The 24,766-nt window shown below is 36.0% G+C and overlaps 1 protein-coding gene across 5 annotated transcripts in view; it reads right to left on the reverse strand.

Moving 5' to 3' along the window:
* TBCD (tubulin folding cofactor D) overlaps positions 1-24,766 on the reverse strand; it is a 126,588-nt gene that overhangs the window by 100,395 nt on the left and 1,427 nt on the right. For 3 of the 5 annotated variants that reach the window (XM_074607992.1, XM_074607990.1, XM_074607989.1), the window contains exons 3-13: positions 22,976-23,026; positions 22,677-22,774; positions 21,754-21,855; positions 19,971-20,117; positions 19,073-19,128; positions 15,048-15,180; positions 6,884-6,929; positions 4,004-4,136; positions 2,696-2,838; positions 1,798-1,858; positions 1,208-1,282 (exon numbers count right to left, since the gene is read on the reverse strand). In XM_074607992.1, the coding sequence (XP_074464093.1) occupies positions 1,208-1,282; positions 1,798-1,858; positions 2,696-2,838; positions 4,004-4,136; positions 6,884-6,929; positions 15,048-15,180; positions 19,073-19,128; positions 19,971-20,117; positions 21,754-21,855; positions 22,677-22,774; positions 22,976-23,026 (1,045 nt within the window). The remainder of the gene's footprint in view (positions 1-1,207; positions 1,283-1,797; positions 1,859-2,695; positions 2,839-4,003; positions 4,137-6,883; positions 6,930-15,047; positions 15,181-19,072; positions 19,129-19,970; positions 20,118-21,753; positions 21,856-22,676; positions 22,775-22,975; positions 23,027-24,766) is intronic. The other 2 variants (XM_074607993.1, XM_074607994.1) reach the window with 1 other exon arrangement.

The following is a 24,766-nucleotide window of genomic DNA, read 5'->3' on the forward strand; positions in this document are numbered from 1 at the left end:
CTCTTAAATTCATCACAGTAACGCGGTGGAAGTATCAGCTAAGTAGATACTTTCCTTGCAAGTTTTTCAGACTATCTTCTTTTTTCACGTGTTATCCTTTGAGCTGGTATTTTTAATTTGTACTCACAACCAATATGAGAAGATTTTCTAAAACTGAGTATATCCGACTGGCAATTTGAACATTAACAAGACTTTTTTGCCAATAAAGAAATTATTCTTTTTGTCATTAGCTTAGTCTAAAATGCTAGTTTAGACCTTGAAGTTCAAGTACTCAATGCAGACCCGATAAGCAACCTGATATTAAAAAAAGCATATGATACTTGCTTAATAATTCAATACTTTACATGCTCTACATACATGCGGAAACAAGACATCCAACATTAAAGCACATCAAAAGAACATCTTAGCAGCTATAAGTGATCAAACCAAAGTTTCAGCTAGCCCAAAAGCCTCTCTAACATGCCCGACAGTACGTCCCTTGGTATAGTCTAAGAACAAGCCGACTGCACCACTCTCCAGAACTCTTCCAAACTCTGGCAGATTGTGGACAAGTTTTCAGAAAAGAAAAATATTTTTTGTTCAGGCATATACTCTTAGCATCCACCGACATCCTACAGCAAGAAGTTTTTACAGTTTAACTATGTGCTGTGTGAATAACCACCACCTTTTCTTTATTTTAAACCTGCCACCTGCTACTTTATTTTGCTTCTAATAATATATAATCTAGAGGGAAATCATTTCCATTCATGATTTCATAAACCTCTATTATGGCCCATTTATTCCTCACTCTTCCTAGATGTTTTAGCCTCCCCTCACATGAAGATTCCTTCTTATCTCTGGTGATCCTCAGAACCCTTTTGAAAACCATTTCCAGTTCTACTACGTTTCTGAAGATGCACACAACACTCAAGACATGAGCATACCAGAAATTTTTAAAGCAGCAAGTTAATGAGCGTCTTCTATTTTTATTTCTCCAAAGTTCAACTTCAGTTCTTCCACATTACTTTAGAATGGGGTCAAGATGAAGGATTAGGAATAATTTCTTTATTGAACAGCCTTAGCACATCCATGCCTTAGAAGATTTTGAAATCTGGGAGAAAGGTAACAAAATTTACAGATTCTTAGACCTGTCTTCCTAACTGTTGTCCTCCCACTTCATAAGCGGACATGTTTCAGATGCATGCAAAATGTGAAATAAGATTTTTACCTAAAACAGTCCAACAGAGACCCAATCACGTCATCGGCTAATTCTTTTGGAAGTCTTCCAGTTATTCTACCAATTCTATAAAAGTTGAAAGAGAAAAAAAAACAAGCATACAGTGATTCATTAGTACTGCATTTGATGAGTAAGTCCAACAAAAAATTTAGTTACTGGAAATTTACAGTAAAATGACTGACTTCAAGATGACAATGCACTACGCTAACATCATTACCCTAAAACAACTATCTCAAACTTGAAGCAAAAGCTACACAGTAGCGAACTTAACACAGAAATACATTTTTTAAAGTGGAAGAGAAAAACATATTTTGAAGAAATGCTACTTTATACCCTTCAAGTCAAGTCTTATCCAGAATGTTTATTTCCAACCATATCCAAAATTTTCCTGAAGACCAGCCCAATTTCATATGCACCCAGAAAAAGACACAAACGTGGCTTTATACCATGAGCTGGGCTAAAGCCATTTGAAGTAACTGTGAATATTGACAATACACATAAATTATCAATCGTGGATTACATCAGACTGTATTTCTATGTTCTTTACTTTAATTAGTTTAGAGTAACCATAAGAAACCTACCCTTTTGCTGCAGACCACCTGACAATAGTGTCTTTGTCTTTCAGTCCAACCAACAATTGCTCTGCAGATAATTTTATTTAAACAAAACAGATTATTTTAATTTAACAACAGAAAGTCTTCTTTAAAATGTTCAAAATTCATCTTCCTCTTAACATAACTGTCCCCTAGTTTAAATAAAAATATTTGCATCCAGATTTCTTCTATTTGCTATACAAGTAAAACTTGAACTCAACGAAACAAGAAAGATGTCAAAATCATTTTCTAACAGAGAACTGGTTTGAAATTTTAAATACTCTGGAACATTCAAATATGGAGGTCGCAGTGCTTTTTTCAGTGGTTTATTAGATTATTCAGTTATAAAGGTCTTCTGATGCAATTTTTGCCTATTTATTTACAGCATATCCACCAGCAAACTAGCAGAGGACCTGCTGTATGACTACATACTAATAAAAAAAAAAAAAAAAAAGCTGTTCCTTTGCTACTACCGTACTACCACAGCTTAAAAATTTCAACCATAACTCTTCAGCTTTCATGTAACACGATTTTTTTGTTTTGTTTTTCATTACGCGTTTTAATTCATCCTTCCATCTGTGAAAGGTTCAAGATATCTCTTTCATATTACTGGATAAACTTGGTAAAATGTATTTCAGTAACTCCATCCCCCAATCCCACAACAAATGCTACAGTATTGAGTTTCTGCTTGAGATGCTAAAATGCAAATCATTTGACAAAAATATAGTATATTTTAACCAGCTGCATAGATTGAAATTTTATAGGCTTTCTAATTGTTCACATTAGCACAGATACCCATATGACCTCCTTAGCACTAAGCAGGCTGTTTCCCAATATATGTTTAATTCGCTGGCCTTACAATGATTTCTGTCCAGTTTTAACACACCTACAACATTTTCAATCTCTGCTGGAATGTCATATTCCTCTTCATCGTCAGCTTCATTAGCAGCAACTGTTATCATCTGATTCTGCACAACTGAACCAGGAGCTTGCAGATTGGCAGCCAGAGACCGACAGCCACGTTGGTATCTGCACAAGAAACAGACACAGTTTCTGATTTAATTCATTTTTCTGATTTAAGTTCCAACTGAAACAGGTACATACTGTCATAAAGCCTGCTTGTCAAGTTACTACTCCTCCCAGCGTACAGCTCTCCAGTTATTTAGTGGTTGCTTTAAAGGAAAGGGCAAAAGTATCCCATTCTCCTTCCTCCTGACCCAGTTGTCTGTTTTCCGAGGTGAGAAGAGATAGACTATTTAAATGGTTCCTTTTCATTATCTCTCCCTTTCCTGTTTCAGTATAACCTACTTTCCACTGCTGACAATAGAGAGAGGCAAAATTCCCATGCTCCAAACACCTCTCCAAAACCTTAAAAAAAAATTAATAAAATCAACTCATTAAAAATTGTTTTTTAAATGTTAAAGCTAGCTCAGTACTTTCTGCCCAAGCTGTACTCAGATATTTAGCCTGTGGTGTAGATACATTCTTACAAAAGATATTTTACATGCTAAACTGACTTTTGCCATTGGGCAAGGTACGCTCTCCACCTAAAAAGAATTTTCTATGCCTAAGGACGTTCTCAAAAGTTGGTAAAAGAAATACAATAAAAATAGTCACCAAGGGAGCCTGCAATTTTAAAATATCAGTGCGAGAAATCTAGAAAAGAGTTTGCCCTCTGGCAATAAGTAAAACCAGACACCAAAACCTGACTAATATGCAAAACGAAAGTGGGATTGCAAACCACTTTTCCCCTGTGAACTTTCTATCGAATCAGGGTAGAACTATGTAATGGAAAAAGTTATGTTCCCTCTTACAAAATTGTACTAAATCAACTTCAGTAACAAAGGTCACTGTCTTCCCATCTTTACCGAGTTATGCATTATATAGGAACAGGCTTCTGCTTGTGTAATGTGCAACATGAAAAGTCAAAAGATTTGGATTGTCACAGCACTAATTTACTATACCAAAATTGGAAAAAATTACAGGAAACTAAATACAGTGGAAGAAATCTACTTTTCCCAAACAGTACAAATGAAGAATGTGTTTATTCACAAATTACACAGGGATTTCTTTTAGGGAAGGGAAAGTTAGGAGGGCAGAGGGCCAGCAGTCAAATGTAAGGATTTAAGTATTTTTAAGTTTTCCGAGTGACTTTGGATTTTTTTTTTTAAAACTGTTTCAAGTTTAAACTAACCTCCATTTCGCTACCTTCGGTTTCACAAATGTCATTCCAAGTCGTTGAACAAGTTTCATCCCTAGCTTCCGAAGAACCATCTGATTACTTTCTGACAGCTTGCAGTTATCAAGACACTCAAGTACAGTAGCAGCTGTTAAAAGAAAATAAACACACTAGAAAAACTGTTTTTAAAAAATCTCAGTAAGAAAATTTTCTAAGCTTTTCAAAGTTCTTTGGAAGATTTAGATTCTTAAAGGTATTACTGAAATGGAAATGCCTTATTACCTACTTTGTAATAGCTTTGACACTGGTCAAATCCTTCACCTACCAAACAGGAAGGATTGCTTTAAGGATTAGTTTTGACTATGAAAATTATAATGAATCTAGATTCTGAGAGTATTTATGCCTCTAATTCTCACTGAAAGTAAGCCGTTCAAGTATCTTTCAGGGTCTAAGAATTTTCAGTAGTCTAACAGAACCAGGAGTCAGAAAACCTAACTCATTTACTCTGCAGGCAGTTTCTGCACACTAAGAAAGCGTTCCCTTTCTTCATTTATTATTTGCAGGCAGCACCAACTTAACTCCTCTGGCACAGAAATTTTTATGACGATGAATGTCCATAAACATTTAGACATGAGAAATACTGTGTATGTGTAAACAATCAGCAACAAAACCTTTCATTTGGGCACATCAAAGGTAACAAAGTTATTTGTCCAGCAAAGTAAAAAAACATAGACGAAAGGAGAAACTTGGATTAATGAGTATAAAGTTGCAGGAATCAAAATTTTCACAAGGAACACATTCCTGTGACAAATGAAACAGTCCTTTTGCACTTTCAGCCTGAAATAATTAATGATTGTTTTGAAGGCTGATCATTAGTTAATAAGAGACCAACAACTTGGGCTCCGAAGGACCTATCACTCTTGCTGTAAGCACTACAAATATGGAATTATACTGACAAAATACTCTGCAACCCTTTAACTCCAGTCTCATACCAGGGTTTTCAAAATACTAAGAGATCAAAGAAATAACAATTGTTTCAAAGTCTGAGAAATTGTAGGATGTGACTTAAAAATCTTCTCAGTTTTTAAAAAGGCTTATGATTTATCCTGACATACTAAAATTTTAATAAAATAATACACCCAGACAAAAAGGTAAAGCCAATAATGACTATTACTTCAATAGCCTTCCAGCAACCTGGAGGTTTTTGCAGCTGGAAAAGCTAGAGAGACTAATTGTTTAGAAGGAAAAGACTGTAGAAACGTCAATATTCACAGACAGAAAAAAAAAAAGAATATATAAATATAAGCCTCTTCCAAGTCCTGTCAACTCTTGAATCACTAAAATATCTAGAGACCCATGCAAACAGCTTCAGGACTAGTGCTTATTTTTAAATCAACTTCTATGTTGCAAAAGATTTCAAACAGTATCTTCCTTTGACATTTGTCTATTTTTTTCCTATTTGATCCTCGGATCTGTTATAACCTGTAATAATTAAAAATCTTTGTTATTTTTTGTCTCTCACATTTTCTTATCCCCAACAGTCTCTGACTGAATATTTGCTTCTTCGTTGTGAGAGTTCTCTCTTTTCTATGGTAAATCTATTCATTGGTGTGCCCCCAATTTTTCTCTTATTACCAACTCATAACTACTTAATATTCTTTTTATATGCTGAAGGGCAGAACATCTAATTTTACCATCAGGGTTACTGTTGTGAGCCAAACATCTTCTTTTCATAACAATTATGACTATTTTGTTGTACAATCGCATCTTTTAAATTACATAATTTTGTGTTACAGCATATTTTATCTAGTCTGTTTATTATTCTCCTTATCTGTCAGTCTTATTGCTCTTCGAGCTTCCACAGTGCTGTTTGCTATTTCTGAGTGATGACATTCCTCAATATTTTCTGTTTGCTCCTGACCAGCTGCACAGCACATCTGTCATTCCGTTCTGTTTGTCTTCACTATCTTACCTCCACCTTTACTCATATCTCAGGCATTTTGTAAGGAAGTGTCTGCACCTCAGACTTAGTAACTGGGATAACAAAACTGTTTTCAGCAGTAGATATACGAAGTTTCTTCTTGGAAGTTAAAGTAATTCCATTAAGTGAAGTCATAAGCGTAGTAAGTTTACATTATTGCTTGATTCCTGTGAATAGCACAAACCATATTGCTGGTGCACTGATAAGCTCCACAAAACTGACAAGGTCTTTTGTAGAGTTTTGTAATTAGCCATCATCTTTCCCTACCTCTCTTTACTGCTATCAATAAAAAACAAACTAGTATTTTTCAGTCAGTTCTGACTATATTCCAGATTTCACCATGAGATTAATCTAATTCCTACAAGCAGCCACACCGTTCAGAAACTTCTGTGCTCTCCTTTCAGGTACCTGTCTATCACTAATTGCATCCATTACAATCTCTTTTCACTAGAAGTTTTTTCTCATTTCAGCAATATCACTACATGATTCCAGATGGGTCCCATACACAGCAGGTTCTTTAGACTTGGGTTTTCAGAAATCATGTGCTTAGGTTAATACTTGAAGATCTTCTGCAAAATTTTCAGCAGTAATATGTATAAAACTAGTTTATTTTTACAAATATTTTCCACATCTTGTAGTTTATATGTTCTGTGTTCAGGTCCTGTATTATAGCAATGGCCAATGTGATCACCTGCCAAATTCTTTGATGAGCTGTTCCAACGTAACGTTCCCCAGTTGCGTCTGCTCCTCCCTCACTTTGTTATCTCTTCTTTTTTCCCCCCTCATTTTGCATGCTTTATAACTTCCCTGTTGATTTCACTCTTTACAGCACCATTTGTTATCAGTTTAATATTTCTTTCCTTTTTTTTATTGGAATGATTTTAAAAACAAAAATCAGGCTATTACAAACTTACCGTATGGCAAACAATCTTCTCTTTTGCCATGTTTAAATAACTGTGCCTACAATAAAAATATAGAAAAAAGACATGAGAATATAGAGATTCTAAAGCACAATATATCAAGCATGTAGTTCTAAAATTCCTTTTAATGTTCTTGCAATAATCTGTCATATTTCCTAATTTAATAGTATAAAAGGAAAAGAGTATCATATCAGGGTGCAGTTTTACTTTTTTTGTAAGTCAGTGCAAGTCAAGGATACTGTACCCCAGTCCTCCCCTCCTATCCATACAATCACACAGGCAGCCAACTCAGGGAACCAAGATAGCCAAAAAACACTCAAGAGAGAATAAAAAAGAAAAAAAGAAAAAAAAAAGACAGAAAAAAGAGCCACTAGTTTTCAGCCAGCTCAGCTCTCCGAACCATCCAGCTCAGTGCGCTTGGTCACACAAGCTCAATGCAGGTGCAACCACAGCACCTATTCTCTCAAACAGCTCACGTTGCTTTGAACCTCTAAAAAGTGAAACAGAATTTGCAGAACATGAATAAAGGCAGAAGAACCAGGAGTACTCTGTATCCTGTTTGGGACTTCCTGACACCAAATGTCTCCAAATGGAACAAGCCTTGCTTACGATGTAGACAACCCAGGACATAGTACTCATCAACACTGGTCACAGCTACGAAGCAGGACAGGAGGACACGTGTGAGTGAGCTTAGCTATTAGTAGCAACCACTCTCTGACAGACAGGACGCAGTACAGGTTAAGCTGCTGAGTATTTTACCCTATTCCTCCAAGAGCTTTTGAGAACTCCATGTTAAACTAGACAAAACTAGCTACAGAAATCCCTGACTGCAAGCCCTCTACAAGTATACCTCCAACAGGCAAACTTTAATTCCCGTGCCCAGGGATTTAAAGAAGCAAAGAGCTTCCAAAATAATTTTATATACAATTAAATATCCAAGTAAGATTAAATCCCAGCACTACAGTGAGACAAATGGACTATTAACACCTGACAAAAACATGTTACACATTTAAAGTTTCCTCCATTCACTTAGTATGCATCAAAGCTACTGTGTTCAGTCACTTATTTTTCCTTGCTTTGTCATTAACCAGAAGAAAAAAAAATCTTCCTCAATAAATACGCCTAGGAGTTAAACAAGAACAGACTTACCTTAAAAATATGTACTTTCTCACACATACCAAATACACACATGCCTCCCGTACTGCAGGTGTGGTTAAGAGCAACAAAGGCAATAAAAACACCTTCAGGCTATGTACCCATTCTATTTTGTTTTGTTACTAAATTGCATTTTAGGATCCTAAATTAGCACTTCTGATCAGCTCTACTACAAGCTCTACAAGGGAATTTGGTAATATATATTGAATTATTTAAGATTTTTGATGTTTTTACAAGTAACTAGGCAATTGCAAGGCATCCTTTGAAACCTACATTTACAAAGCAGAAATGCTACAGAACTACTTCAGGCTGACAAGAACAGCCAGTAGAAGTAACTACCAACTCAGAAGGTATAAATATAGCATAGCTTTTGTCAATATACCATATCAGTACAAAAACTGATATAAAATATCAGTTTATATAATATTTCCCACTAACATACCACAATACTCTGCACGTATTAAAAAGCCCAAAGAAAAGATGACAGAAAATCTGCAAATCTTCGGTATAATTAACAAATCCAGAGCACCCTAAAATTTTTCTGCCTCTTTGCTGAAACATGTAAAAACTCATATTTTCATCACTTTGTTCCAGTGTTCTGCTTTAAAAACCTATCAGTTGGTTTCTTCACAAGGTTAGCAAGTTTGCAGTGGATGCTGGGAGATACTGCAGCATTTCTGCAGCACCTTATCTGCACAATTACTTCTCCTTTCCGTATAAAAGCCCAGCTAAGAGCAAATACTGTTTTTAAGGCACGCACAGGCTGCCTCCAAATTATTAGGATTATATTCAAGCATATTCAAACAAAATACAGTATAATTCCTGAAGTAGTGATAATGTAAAGAAACAGCTTTTTTAATGTAGCCTTGGGAATGCTCCCACTTCTCAGAATACCGTCTGGGACCTCCTGCTAAAATGGAACATAATCCTCAAAACATCTACACGTTTTCAGTCTTAGGTAGTTCCTAAATTCTGGCACCTTTCTACAAGTTTCTCTGTGACTTTTCGCATCCTCAAGACCAACTTTGATTTCAGCTCTGATTCCTCGGGAAAAACATAACTAGAAGGTATCACCTCTAAGCAAGATGTGGGAAGAAATTTACACACACACAAGCAGGAAATGAGAAAACTCTTCAAATATTGTACAATAATTGTTTTTAATGTTTTTCTAAAGAAAGTAAGAAAACAGCCTCACACACCTATGAGTCAATTTAGAACAGTGAACTTGACAAATTCTGTTTCACAACCATTTCTATTATTTTCTGAACAAAAAAGTGAAACATACATTGTTTCCCTACAAGTTTCACTACATACTTAAACAACAAACTATTTTCATATCTAATTTTCAAGACAGAACATCTATTCTCAAACAAAATACTGCAAGAATTTATAATATACTTTCAGATGTCAAAAACATCATAGCAACTGCTGTAAATCAACCGAGATATGGATTAAGGGATTTTATCACTGCGAGTTTTTAGGGGATGTAAAAATTAACCAAAGAACAATGTAGCTACTGTGTTTAAATTAATCACTAAACTTAAAAAAATAGGACTTACGATTTACATGGGTTTTTTTCAACAGAATATGCTACCTACTGACTTTGGAATAAACACAGTTGAAAATGCCAAATGTTTGAAAGAAAAAAAAAAGTTCTGTGTTCACACCCTGATGTACATTGCAGGGCAGATACCGAAACACCAATAATCTGGTAGACTGCTGTAAGTGATTATTTCTCTGTATCAGAGAAAGGTTTAACAGCTATTTTTACAAAAAAATCCAATTTTTATAGAAGCAAATAGACGATAATACCAAACTGTTGAGAACTACTCTTTAGATATACAATATAGCAGGAAATCCAGCGGCGGGGCGGGGGGGACGGGTTCCGATTGTAAAAATGTCAAGAAAAGAAGTTTTCATTACTTCAAGAGTCAAAGCATGCAAAAGCATTCACAAGCCCAGATCTCCCAAACTTCTGAGCTTACTAGATATGTTTTCCAGGGAAAATAAAAGAGCACTTTAACCAATACTGACCTTTGGGGCAGGGTGGGTGGGGAGGGAAAGCGGTGTATTTTCTTCTGCCATGTGCTACAAACAGTCACGCACATAAGGCAAAGTTACTGCCTCAGAAAAATCCTGCAAACCTAGAGCTTACAGGGGTTATACTAAAATTAAAAGTACATGATGCATGAACAGAAAATGTTTTTAAAAAAAAACATGTAGAAAAATGGACAAATCAGCATTACGGTATTCAGCCTAAACTTCCTGCCTTGAAGGAAGAAAAATATCCAAGGCACACCATTTCAAAAAATCTGATACAAACAAAATAATTAATAAGCTTGGTTTGCCACCTGCATAGCCATTTTAATGTCAGCAGCTAACAATACTGAAAGTAAGAAGCCTGTCTATTGGAGTATCCAGGCAATCAAAGTTACGCCATGGTCTCTTCACTTTAATGAGGACATGCAGCATACACCAACTTACCCAACCTGTTGAACTGTTGAGAAGTATGTGACTCCCTCTCTTATAAATAATTAAGCCACCTACAAATTAGAGAAAATCAGTGGTGTGCAAGCAATGACGACTGTCAAGTCTGGTTTTGCTTTAGAAATAGCATGGTGCAAGGAAAACAAAACCTAGTTTCTTAGTAATCACAGAAGAAACACACCACACCTTCCAATTGTCTGCATAACCCACTTTGGGCCCGACCTTCATGAGCTGTATCAATCAGGATCATCTCCAGGACATGTTCCCCAAGCTATACAAATCACCATTAAGGGTGGCCTGGCTGTTTGGTAGCAAGTATATCTTCCTGCCAAGCAGGAGACACAAGTCTGAATCTACCCTCTGGTTGTAACCAACCAAGTCAAGGATTGAGAGGATAATTTCAGCCTCTATGGGAAGAGAAGAAAATGATATCTTTCATTACTCTGGAGCACCCCCTAGTAGTCACAAAACATCCAGGTCCAAGGAAAGCTATCAGCCATCCCTGCCTCCAGGCCAGATGCAGGGAGGTAAACAAGGTGAGGGAGGACATGCTGTCAGAACAGTAAGTTTGCTTGAAAATAGAGAATATTTAATAAATTGTACATGCAGCTAATGGTAAAATAGGTTAGTTGAAGCCCTTGTTCTTACTATATCTTCGACAAACAGCTCTTCTTCTGTAGGTCATGTATTTGTCAGGGTATTGATAATGTCATCATCAACAGGGTGATTAAGCTGACAAACATCAATACAGAGCCCAGTTTTCATAAGATCGTAGTTATGTATCAGTTCAGACTGATACTGAAAGTTCAGACTAACACATGCAGAGCTAACAGAATAGTTCCTTTCCAGCTTAACAAGACTACCCAAAAACACGTATTTGAAATATTCGGAAGAAAAGAAAAAATTAGCAGCTGGGGGTGGGAGGACAGCACTACATTCTAAAAAGAAAAGGAAAGTCTTATGATAACAGAACTTCTGAACTTTGAACTATCCACAGTGCTTCTGATGAGAAGGAAAAAAACTGGTATCAGACAGGCCACATTAGAATACTCTGTGCCACTGAAAAAGAGAGGAGACACAGTACCATCAGAAAGAGGTCAGCGCCCTTGGTATCTGCAGACTTAGGAATTTTTTTCTTCTCCTTATATCAACACTGCTTTTTCTACACCTTTAGCACCAAACCACTAAGCAACAACACCTTTTGAAAAAAATAACGCCAATAGACAATCCTAGCATTGCTTATTCTTTGAGAATGCCAAAAATATAGAGACTTGGGAAACATTCTATTTGGAAATATTCTATTTTTGTGCCTCTGGGTCTGAAAGAATAGAGTTAGAGAGTTCTTTCTTCCCTGGAGCAAAATTTACATAAGCATGTAGCTATTGCTAAATAACTTTTGCATTAGAGACAGCTCAGGGAAATGCCCTGTTCTTAAGACTCTCGAGTTTCATCAGATCACTGTGTAGGGCGTTTTATTTTTTTTAATTATTACTCACACTTGTATACTGAATCACTTATAAAACAAATAAGGTTTAATAAGTTTCAATGCCCAAGGCTACCTCAACATGATGACATCTCTGTCACGCAAGAACTGGGAGTGCTACACCCTGCAGCAATAACTAAAAAGCTGTTTGATATAATGGCAGGTTTAAAAGCAAACCTCCAGACCAAGAGAATTTAAAATGCAGATTCTTGAAACAGGTTAGAATTTTCCTTCAAGTAAACAAACGTTATAAAAAAATGTAGCAATTTCTTGTTAATCCAACATTTATAATCCTTCAAATATACAAAGTATCCAAGCACAAATGTGAATTTAATTCAATACCGCAATGTTAGTTTCAACAAAAGAGGGCAGTTTTAAAAACTGAATCTGAAGTACTGCAAGCAAAGGCTCCTGCTAGTGCACACCTGTTGTGAAATGATATATTACTGACGACAGGTGTAACGAAAAAAAAGAAAAAAGCATCAGTGGAATTAAAATGTGTAATGCAGGCTGCGTGTTTCAACAAGAATCATGAAACAGTAGTACTTGCTCTACACATAATGCTGAGTTAGATTAAACAGTAGCATACCTAATCACCAAGACTTAAGGCCACAAAGAGGCAGATCAAAGTGCAGCAACGTCGAACTACTCATTGCGTACCTAACTTGCAGTTTCAGTTCATTGAAATGCAAGAGTTTCATGTCTTTTTAAAACAGTTTTGCCATGCCAAAATCACTACAAACTATTTCCTAAATGTAGACCGTAAGGAGCATAATATCTCAATCCGACTGAAATCCACCCTGTTAGGGGCAGCCCTAAACTGATCCGATGGAGAAAGGCTTTTTATTCCCACCCCAGTGGGTTGCATTCCCAAAACCCACCTTTCTGTACTGACGGGAAACTGAAAAATGGTATTTTTTCTCCTGCTTTTTCAGAGAGAAATACCCAGGCAACTACAGTTTGACTCTTAAAGTAACAAATTGCTGGAGGAATCTAAGGGCAAAGAATTTTGAAGCTTGTTGACACAAGTTTTAGCTGTCCCTCATGAGGATGTGTTCTGCTTTACACTTAGCGATTACTTATTATGTTTCTGTACGGACTGCTACAATCTTGTATGTTTAAGAGAAAAGATTTACTTATTTTAAACACTGCTTCTATTTTCAGCTGGTATTTTCAGTTTAACAACATGCTATTGTTACAAGTGTGTTATAAAATTCTTAAACTCTTGAAATAAATATTTCCCACTCCAGTTAAGCATGTCTGCATACATATCATTCTGAAAACCTTTATTCCCTAATGATATAATTTATGCTTACGTTGTAGCAACTGAAATTAAAAATTGGAGACTGAATGCAAGAAAAGACTGTAAAAATTCAGTCTGCTCATACCTACCAACGGGAGCTATAAGCTGTAGGACACAAATAAAGCTGGCCTGATAAATACTTTCTCCTATTCCACAGAGGAGGAAAAAATCATATAAATGCAAGAAGGCAGGCTCCTGCTTCCGGGTATATTGTATCACATTCTAGTTTCGATTCTACTTGTTAAGTATTCACCTGTTTCGCTTACTATGCACTAATGAACAGGTGGATAGAGCCAAAGCCAAACTCAAAGGAATTATGACAAAACACTAATGTATTATACATCCTACAGGTCTCATCATGCACCTAGAATGGCAGTCAGTCTCCCTTTCCAGATCTGACAATGAAATGATGAAACATCATTCTGTCTTTTGAAACATGCTGCAATGCATACAAATAATGCTTCCTCCTGCTTAAGCAGCAAGTTCTAAGTTATTCTAAATATAGATCATTTCTTGTATCTTCTGATTTGGAAGAGCTGCTAGAGAAAAAAAAAAACCAACACAAAACACACACCACACACTGGTTCCAGAACCTTGCTTTGAAGTTTAGTAACACACTGGATACAAGTCCTCATAGCAATTATTCAAAAAGAGCTGCAAATTTATGCAAATTATAGAAACTCGTACAAACAGCAGCAAATCCTTAAACCTGTGCAAAGACTGTACAAGAGCATGTCATCAGACTTTGCTTGCGCTACCTCGAATTTGGTCAACAACAGAACCAAGAAGGAACAACTCCACCCCTCCAAACTCCCCCATTCCACCCAAATACATTCAGACATCAAAATTGGAACAGATACTAGAACTGTTATTTGAGTGTTTCAAAATGCACACTGACACTATTAAGGGTGTAAAACTACAAGAAAGCCTTTATAAAAACATACTCTTAGAATGTACAAGAGGAGTGCTATCATATAGTAGCGTTTCAAGTATTACGGAGATTTTTTCCATGCATAGTATATAAATTTTAAAACCCAGCTAAGAATTCAGCTCTGAGTCATGAACTATTGTTTATGACTTCATAAAACTGCAAACTTCACAAGGTAAGGAGCATTAAAGAAAAAACTTGTTCAGATTAGCAAGCAAAACCATATGAAAGAGTGCATTCTTTCACACCACTCAAGGACACTGTTGCACAGGTTTAGTATGCCTTATTAAAACTATTGAGAACAATATTTTCGCTGAAGAAGAATGGCTACAATTTTCAAGAATCATTTGGATTTTGGTTACCAGTTCTAAAAACTCTAGGAGAAACCACTACTATATCAGAAGCCAAATTGTTTCATTTTCTACAGTTCCAATTATTTAATTTATTTCAAAGGTTTTCTTCAAAGCAAAAAAACCCACCCAAACCAACCTAAGCTGAATTATGAAATGACTACTAATATACAATCAGATACTTAAAAACCATTTTTGAGAGTTATTTATCAGTATCTGTACCAGCAACTTCACTTGAATTTGGTGATGACAAGAATCCTTAAAGGAAACATAAATACATGGGAAATTACATCTTCAAAACTGTTGTGGAAGAAATTCTAGTTGTATATTATCTTATTCTTTTCTAAAAAACAGGAACCTCTCTGTGTATTTGTGTATTAAAAGTCTACCGTAGCGGTATTGTATGATCATAAATACAATTATCTCTATTTTAAAGGAAAAACAGTATTTACCAGAGCTTGGAGCATGCCATTCACAACAACAGTCCCCTCCATGGTCTGGAAGGAGGATTTAGATAACATGGAAAGTGTCCAGTCCAGGAAATCTGCCATCCTTTTTTGCCTGACGTCAGGGCGGACAATAAATCTGTCACAGAAAAAAACCCAAAACACTGCAGTTACTAACTTTATGGCTTTCAAAGAAAAATAATTTTTCCTGCTATCCAAACTGCCTGCAGTTCTTAAAAACAATTCTTCAATAGATATTTTCCTAAATCATTGAGGGTGGGAACACTCCAAACCATCGTATGTTCAGCCCTTCTGTTTCTGAGCAAAGCTCTGACACAGAATTTCATTTTCACTTCAAACCAACCTATAAATTTGGATTCTAGAAATTTCTCACCTTAATTGTAGAGCAACAAACTTTCCAAAGGTCCCACATAAAAATTATTTCCAACAGAATTACTGAAAAGCTGAAAAAAATATGAAGATTCTCTACCATTCTCACCAAGAACAGCTATTCTGCAAATCTGAAATTTGGTGCAGATCAACAATTCATCCATACTGCACTGTTATGAGCCAGGCCCATAAAGAGTAATCACCAGCGCTATACTTGTTTTTTCGGATATTTGAAAAGGTCAAACACCTGTTATTTAACACACTGGATGCATTTTTACTCATCTTAGAGCGGGCAAAAGAGGTTCATCGTGATTAAACTACTTCCATAAACCTATACTCAGTCATCATCAGTACCAGCCAAGCTAAAGTTAGGACACCTGCTTCAGTTATCTAATTTAGTATTCTTAGCACCTGAACATTAGAGTCCTTTTCCAGCAGAGATTCAGACTAAATTAAGAAACTTTGTTCTCAATGCAATCAAAGGAAAAACAAGGTACACGGCAAAGCCCACAAAGGACAATTCATAGCGCTTAAAGAAGGATGTATGCAGAGCCTGTATCTGGTTACTTTATACACCTACAAATTAAATGGGGAACTGCACCAAGAGCTAACTAACGGAGAATATTAAATACAGAGAACACAGGAAACAGCGAGCAAACATGTGATCACTTGAATTGTCTTCAAAGTCAGTATCTATTGTTCAGCAACAGAACAATGAGGATTTGGGGGAGGGGTTAGTTGGGGGGGTGGTTTGTTTAATAACAGAGCAGCAGGGACAAAGCCTTCTTTTGCACAATAGCGCAGGTAACAGAAGTAACCTGTAAAGCAGATGAACTGGTTCCTAGACCCTTTCTCAGCCCAAAGGAGTTTAAATCTTAATTTCTCAAAGGAGTGTCCTAACCACCAGACTAGAAGCAAGATAAGGATAAGCCTCATCTCCTCCTACTGCAACCAGGTCACTGAGCAGACAGAGAAGAGAATTTATAAAACGAACTTCAGCTCCTTTGCCCTATGAAAAGTAAATTACTTTGGAAAACAGGAAGTCTTGGATCCCAATGCTTCTAAAGTGTACTTGAAATTGTTATGAAGTTTATACTCCTTAGAGCAGGAACCAGAACCCAAACTTCCTCTTCCTCCTCAAGGAGCTTCCTCCTCAGCGTGTTACAGAGTTAGACTCCTGTATCTTATTTCTGTCCATCCTAGGACTTTTGTATTCCTGCCTACCTAACAGTCTTAACGTGAAGATGACGAAACACTGATCTCATCTCAGAATAACTATACCCATTCATTAAAGAACTGTTTTGGGATGTCAAAGCAATGAATTCAAGCGCATGAAGGCCTAAAGGACCTGGACCTGGGTCTTCTAATTCCTGGTGAAGTGTTTTAATCATTAGGCTATTTTGGAAATGGTGTTTTCAAAATAAACTAAATAATAAGTACACTAAAAAGTAATTTTGCTCCCATGACAGCCTTATACACCTTGATGCAGCTGGTACTAGAACGAGCTTAATGTACTCTATCACCTTATTTGTTACGAATATGTACTTTTAATAAATATTAATTCTGCCAATAAAATGGAGGTGAAGAGAACATAAGACAACTGCTAATAACATGCTTCCATAGTACCCTACATTAGGATGCAAGGCACTTGTGAAATCCTCCTGAAATCCAGGGTCGAGCACTGCATGAACGCAAAGTTTTGCTGAATGCAATGCTGTAATCAATCACATTACCATATATATGCTTCCACTAGTAATTTATTTTTACAGATACCCTGGAGTGCAAATTCAATTAGTATAATGTGATGAAAGAATCTTTTCAAATTACTGTCATCCTTACTTGAGAAGGCTTCAAAATATCCGATGTACCTTCAAGAGTCTATCACAGTCGGTCAATTTGGGATTTTTTCTGGGGTTTTAGGAAGTGAAGAAGATAAAGGGCACATTCGGGCAGATATGAATGCTCAAGAATAATTTACTCTTATGTCACAAATCCTCGAATCGGCTGCTTCTGTCAACTTGTGACAAGACAGATTACCAATGCACATACATAAAAATCCTAGAAAAGCAACTTCCAATTATCACTTCCAAAATGACTGCAAAAACTAATTAGCATAAGGAGACAAACCTACGTTCTGTCACATGGACATAATATGTAGCAGGCAAGATTACTTACAAAGGCTATTCAAATGATTCATCCATTCACTTAAATTTTGCCCTGAAATATTTCAGAGTAAATCAGAAAAGTACAGGACTAGTCACCAGAGAACTATAATTCTAGTTTCAACTCCTTCATGGATTTTCCACAAGACACTGTCAATTCTAAAACAAAAAAATGTTTGTTTTGTCATCAGGTTCAAAACTACAGCATTATACTGATTAAATAAAAACTTCTAAAGCATTGAGTCCCGTTACTGAAGTTCAGAATAAAGTTAAAGTAAGTACATGCACAGTTATTTCCCAAAAAGTCAGTTAGGATCTGCTCTACTAAATGTTATACTTAACAACTTTTTTGATACAATTAATCCCACAAATTTTGTGCCTCTTAATCCAGAAAAAACATTAACACAGATTTTATTGTTCATACTAGCTACCCACACCCACTATCTTCATTTCATCTTATTCACCCTACAGAGCCTCTGCTCCTATAGCTACACTGGCAAAACTACGTTGGCAGAGCCCCCTAGTGTAGATAGAGTATATACTAGTGTAAAGATTCTGGGGTTTTGCCTGCTTTAAAAAGAAAGAAAAAAGAAAAGAAAAAACAAACGACAAACTGAGATGACTAAAGCCCTCTTCTGCTGGAATGTATCAGAATATGTACTGCAATATATACTGGAAAAAAGATATGTGTGTACTAGCACAGTCTTAGTGATTTATTTTCATATGCATCACAAATGAAACCAGTCTCCACTAATGCACTAGGAGAAGAAAGGTGAGATACAGAAGTTCATTATTTCAAATTTATAAACAACCCTACCATCAGTATTACTAAGTAATGCAAAAAATCTCAGAACAACTGTGCCTCTGTCACAAATTGTTTGGTGTCTGAACACCAACTGCATAAAACAATGGCATTTAGAAAGTTCTATTATCCTACACCTGTTTCATTTGATGAATTGATTAACAACAATAAAGCTAAGAAGACAGAAGTATTGTTTTCTGAATGAGAGAATGAAGGAAGTGACAAGAGGGATATTAAGAAATTAAATTCTAGCATTACTATTTCCTTTTACATAAGTACTACTAGGAAACATCAAGCCAGTGATACTAGATACCAATTCTCTATTTATCATGCAACACACTGCAAAAAGCAGCAGCAACATAAAGTAACTGTATCTTTCTCTAACCCTGTAGAAAAACAAGTCCCTAGATGGCAATTTGAACAGGATCCTGTTAAGAGTGAAAATCTGTACCAGTTGCAATAGATACTGGTTCCTCTAGTAAGCAGAAGAAAACACAGCATTTCCAACAATAAACACACTACTGAATCTGAATTCAAGCAAGTTTAACGTCCCATATACAGCTGGCAACTTCCAGTCCTCCCAATGCCATCATTAGTAGCATGTCAGACTGAAAAATGACAGGAGAAATGGGAGCTAGCTTTTTTCCTTTCTGGCAAGAAGCACAAAAGAGACTTACTTTGAAACCAGTACAGCAGCTGCATCTCGAGCCTTATCACTGACAACCAAGTAACACTAAAGGTAAAAGAAAACTAACTGTAAAAGAATTCATACATGTAGATTTAATAACAACTATGCAACAACTTTGTACATGAATATACTACTTAATACTTATGATTACAAACATTATCATTACAGATATAATGTAATTATATTGGTTACAAACTAAGCTTAAGATTGTAAAAAATCAAATTTCCCATTTAACAAACCATATCTCAGACAACAAAGTCTCCCTTCTAGTGTCCTTCAAAGCAAGTTAACCTCTATTGAAACCTCAATTTACAGTCATATTTGTGCCGCTACATGCCTACAAGTGATAAGCCACTTAAATGCTGCAAGTGTTAAAAGCATAAGTCGTTCAGCTATTTGTGGGGAAGGGGTTGTTGTTTATTTTTATCTTACAGGGCTGACAAGTTAGCCAGTTCAGCTTATGCCTAGTGAAATTTTATCACCTTTGTGGAAAATTACTCACACAGTCATAGCTTCCAATGTTACTCATCCTGATCAAATGCTAATTTCCTATATACATCATCAAACATGGCTTTCAGAAAAAGCGAGCTCGTATTTTCAAATGCTAAAAACTATTAACATAATCAAATGCATGCATTCGTATCAGATGGTCAGCAAATAAGACAGTTTATTACTTCAGGGAAAACAAGTAAAAATCTCATCTGACAATAAAGCAGCAAAGAATATACTGAATATTCCAAAACTATGGAGAAATTCTTTACAGATTAGATACAGAAAATATGGGCTTAAGTAATATTCTGAAAGACAATAATATATTACATATTGAAAGATTAGGCTTAAGAAAAATATCACAGGTTTGGAAGTATCACAAGATGCGTTATACTTACTTTTGCAATTTTAAGTATGCGATCCATTGTTGGCATACGAGCATGCCCTTCCTCAGAAAAAATATTTCCATCAAAACGGGCCAGATCAAAAGGGATCAAGCATATCATGGAGAGCCATAATAAAAGCATGTAACGAGTTTCCCAAGTCTGGAAAAGAATGGTAAAACAAAATATGCACTCCATTCTCTGGAACATATTCCAACAAAGTGCCTGAAGCACAAACTGTCCACTAGCTCCAAGGAACTTTCAAAGTAAGATGATGAAGAGAAAACTCTGAACCTGAATGCTCTGAAACACCAAAGGAGACAGAACTACTAGAGATTCCAAACAGGAAAACTGTTAAACAAAATTAACAGACCCTCCCCTCTGAATGTGAAATCTACACAAGTTTGTCTCCTCACGAAAGGAAAACTGCATGTTGCCATTTTCCTGTTTTCTCTTTCCCTCAGCCCCCTTGTGCCTCCAGTCACAAACATGAGAGAAATACGTTCTTCTTCCTACTTTCTTCAGTATTGTTTTAATGGGTTTGCTGAAACAATCTGTTTTGAGACACAGACAAGAAGGAACTTTTACAAGGTTTAAAGCTGTACAACAGCAGCAAAGTGCTCACAACTGATAATGTTTATTAAAAAATCACTTTAATTTAAAGTAGCAATAAAATTGTCTGCATGTCTATGGGTTTTGTTACTTATAATAGATCATGATCTCTCTTAAAATTCATCTATCTTAATAAATATTCTGGAATTCTTATTTTTCCTTATTCAAAAACATAAGAATATGAACTACGGTATCTTGGAGCTGGACTCGATGATCCTTATCGGTCTCTTCCAACTCGAGATATTCTATGATTCAATGTTCTCAACCCATGCTTAAAAATTCTTTACTTAAATATTTTTTCAAATCAGCATTCTTGCCCAGAACGTTCCCAGCCAAATAAAACTTTAAATCAGGACACATAATGAAGCAGTGTTGCACTGTTTTTCAAACTGCAAACAGGTAGAAAAAAAATATGAAATTCTGTGTTATTTTTCCACACCCAGAAATACATTATCAGGAGGCAAAAATCCAAGCGATTCATGCCTCATGCCATAGGTGTGCAGTTTTCTCCAGTCTTCACCTCCCTCCTTTCAAAAGAAAATGAAAAAATAAAATCCCTCATAGATCTGAAGACAGATATTGGGGTTTGGGGAGGAATAAAATATTTTATGAAATTAAGCAAAGAAAATTAACTATCTTCTTAATTTCCTCATCAAAATAGAAGTTCTCATACCAACTTTGACAAAACCAAAAGGTTTAAAAACCAGCCTGTTTATATGAAGAAATAGGAATAAATACATAAAACCTAAAGTACTCTGTTTCCCATGATTTAACTTTCATGACTTCAAGCTAAATTAACATGACCACTAATGATATGCACAGCAGAAAGAGGATTTCTTAGTTACTCCTTTTAGAAATTCAATATCTTTCACTGCCTTTCTTATTACCATTGTTTCAATTAATTTGTTCCCTCATATGAGTGGTTAGATTTTACCTGCATCTCAACTACCATCGCTTCTAAATTCTTAGAACATAACCCATGAGAGAAAAACCCAAGACCTCTCCTTCAATCAGACATTTCTCTTCTGACAGGATGACTTTCATTCTAAATCCAGCTACTCAGTTAACACCTGACAGGGTGCATGACTGCTTTATACACTTTTTTCAAGATTTTTTTCTTATGTTGTTCATCAGCTTTTTCTGTAGGAGACATAAAAGTTAAGCAAAAAGTACAGCAAATTCTCACCTCAGAGTCTTTTGGATTCTGGTCTACAAGCATATCCAAAACAGGCTGTAGATCACCTACTTCATGAGGAAACAGTGGGAGGAAGAGTTTGTACCCTCTCACCTATAGCAGAAAGTTTCAAAATTTAGTAAGCTATCTGGCATAGTCAAGTACTGAGGAAAAAGAAAAGACCCTCTGAGGACCTTCTTGTATATGAACCTCATGTAGTAAGAACAGTAAGGATATGAAAGAAGCAAATGTCCATTTGCTTCTTTGGGTTGGACTAGATGACCTTTAAAGGTCCCTTCTAACCCAAACTATTCTACGAATTAACGTCTTAAATACCTTGAGATTTTTTGCGTTTTTACAAACTTATTAAGAATTAATGGAAAGATAATTCTTTAACTTTAAAACAAGGAACCTCTGGAGATTGTTTGGTCCAACTCTCCTGCTAAAGCACAGTCACCTACAGCAGGCTGCCCAGGACCATGTCCAGTAGGGTACTCAGTATCTCCAGGGATAGAGACTCCACAACCCCTCTGCGCAATCTATTCCAGTATTCAACCCTCGCAGTCAAAAAATGTTTTCTTATGCTCAGATGAAAATTCCACGATCCTTCTTCATCTTATTTTACTCTTCTTTTTAACATTATGACTCTTGTTTTATCACTAAGTATCTCAATGTCTGCGATTTTTTTTGCATTCAGACCCTGATTTTTACTACTCTGTATTGTTAAATAACATGAGCTATCATGAAAATCATCAAAAACAGAACTAACCTTTCACAGTACAGTTTGAAACCTTTCATTGCATTACTCAGACAATTATTTATTTATTTTACTTTTTTTTTAAATATTAAATTTTTTAAAGTTACTTAAATAACAAAGAAAATATTGGAAATTTACACATTTCAGTTACAGGATGTTAAATTTGGGATTTTTTTACCTTTGTAATGATGTAAAGAAATTTAAAAGCCAGGTGAACTAGTGGGGGAGGAGATCCATTGTCCCGTACTATATCCAACAATGAATTCATCATCCACTCTAATGAAATGAGAGAAAAAAAAGTTAGACTACATGCAGTTAGCTTACAGTTTCTCATACTTCTAATAATAAAGAGGGAGACAGTAGTCATATTATATAAGTAATATTATCCACAGCAATCTTGTTACGCAAATACGGACCTTCTAGTTTAACAGATTTTCAAGTATCTGCACAAAAAATATTTAAAGATGACATTCCTACCCAAGTGGCGATCCAGCAAGTGAGGTTGTTCCTGGTACTTGTCCATTATACCTGAAATGGAAAAGATACCTGTGATAAACTATTAAAATTAAAGGCTCTTGCAGGCATTAATTGTGAGCTACACCCCTGTTTCTAGACAGCTTTAGCTTAAGATTTCAGTATCCTTGAGCTAAGTGCCACCACTACCTGTAAGAGAGGACAAAAACTAAGAAAATTACAGAGAAGTAACTGTAAAAATACAGTCTGTCCACTTCAATAGTGCAATCATTTACCTACATTGTATCATAAACTCTCTTCCAGGAGTCTCTCAAATTACTATGGACAAATCTCACAGCGAGATGAAACAAGCAATCACTCGGTTTATTGCTGTTCTCCACTGCAGAGCTCTTTGTGGCTCTCCTTTCCTAAGCGCGACTTACCAGCACACCATTTCTGATGGGACTTTGCAAACAGAGAATATTGCAACAAACTAAGAACAACTTGCCACAGTTTTAAGAAACAAAAGCATTTCAATTTAAACCTAGAATCAACGAAAAGTAGATACAGAAGTGAAAGCCAGATTTCAGAAAAGATCATCGAGTGATCCAGTATTGCACTGGAGATTCCCTGGGTCATTTTAGATGTTTGGCCAGAAAATAGCTTTTTAATTGTAAAACTAAAAGTACTTTCTTAGCCTTTCCTTTTCCTGCATTTGTTTCTCCCTCAAACAGCTTTGCCTTCTCTATCCCTTTTCTCCGTTTGTCACATTAACACTTACATTTAAGACATAACTCAACTGCAACAGTGCTGCAGTTTACCAGTGGATGACACTGCACAACCACTTTCAAGACACCAGCCAGTCCAACAGTATCCTTGCAGCAACTTGTGAAATTCCACTGGGATACCACAGTGCTGTCTCCTATCAAGAAGGAAGCCTGAGCTCCTAGTCATCACTAACTTCCCATTGTAATTAATGATACCTTAAGCTGCGTACAAATAATCAGAACTAGTGAATACAAGAAATTCTATCAACACTGAAAGCAATAGCTCTCAGCAGAAGTGGAATTTAATGGCAAATTCCTTATCTTGCCAACTTGTTTTCCCAGATCACAGTCTAGCAATCTAAAATAAAACCCTAAATCTAAATGCTGAAGAGAATGAACTGAAAAAATGTCCTGCTAATGCTATTTCAAAAAAAATCTTCCTAAATTTTCCTACAAAAATTATAGTTGCAGATTAAACTATCTTCCAAACTTCTGCTTCTAACAGTTCACAAAAAAAATGAGCATCACGTTTTTGTGAATGCTTTGGAGACCTGCATTAAAATCTTCTGTAACTGATCATTACTGCGTTATCTGCGTACAGATTAAAGGTATCCCCTAAGCTTTGACACTATATCCCACAAATTTAGCCCGTTACCATATCGGGACATTTTGCCCAAGAAGGATCAAACGGTACCTTCTGACACTAAATATTATAACCAAATATTGAACGACATGTACAGCACCTATCAGTTTTAAGTATATTAACACAGAATTTACTGGGCAATGATATGCATGCAGAAAGTTCATAAATACAATTAAAATACACAGAGACAGTAATTTGATATGAAATACAGAGAGACACAGGAAGATGATTGGTTGGAGATGATGGCCTTTCAGACACTGAGATTTTTTTCAGTAATGGCTTTTCTATCCCGAAGGCTACCATTTCACCTGTGATACTGGACAACCAACACAAATGTGAATGTTTTTGCTACTTCTTTCTGAACAGTTATATGTTCATCATTAACCTCCTCAGATGCAACAGTCA

This window comes from Larus michahellis, chromosome 14 (assembly GCF_964199755.1).
Source record: "Larus michahellis chromosome 14, bLarMic1.1, whole genome shotgun sequence".
NCBI classification, from domain to species: Eukaryota; Metazoa; Chordata; class Aves; order Charadriiformes; family Laridae; genus Larus; species Larus michahellis.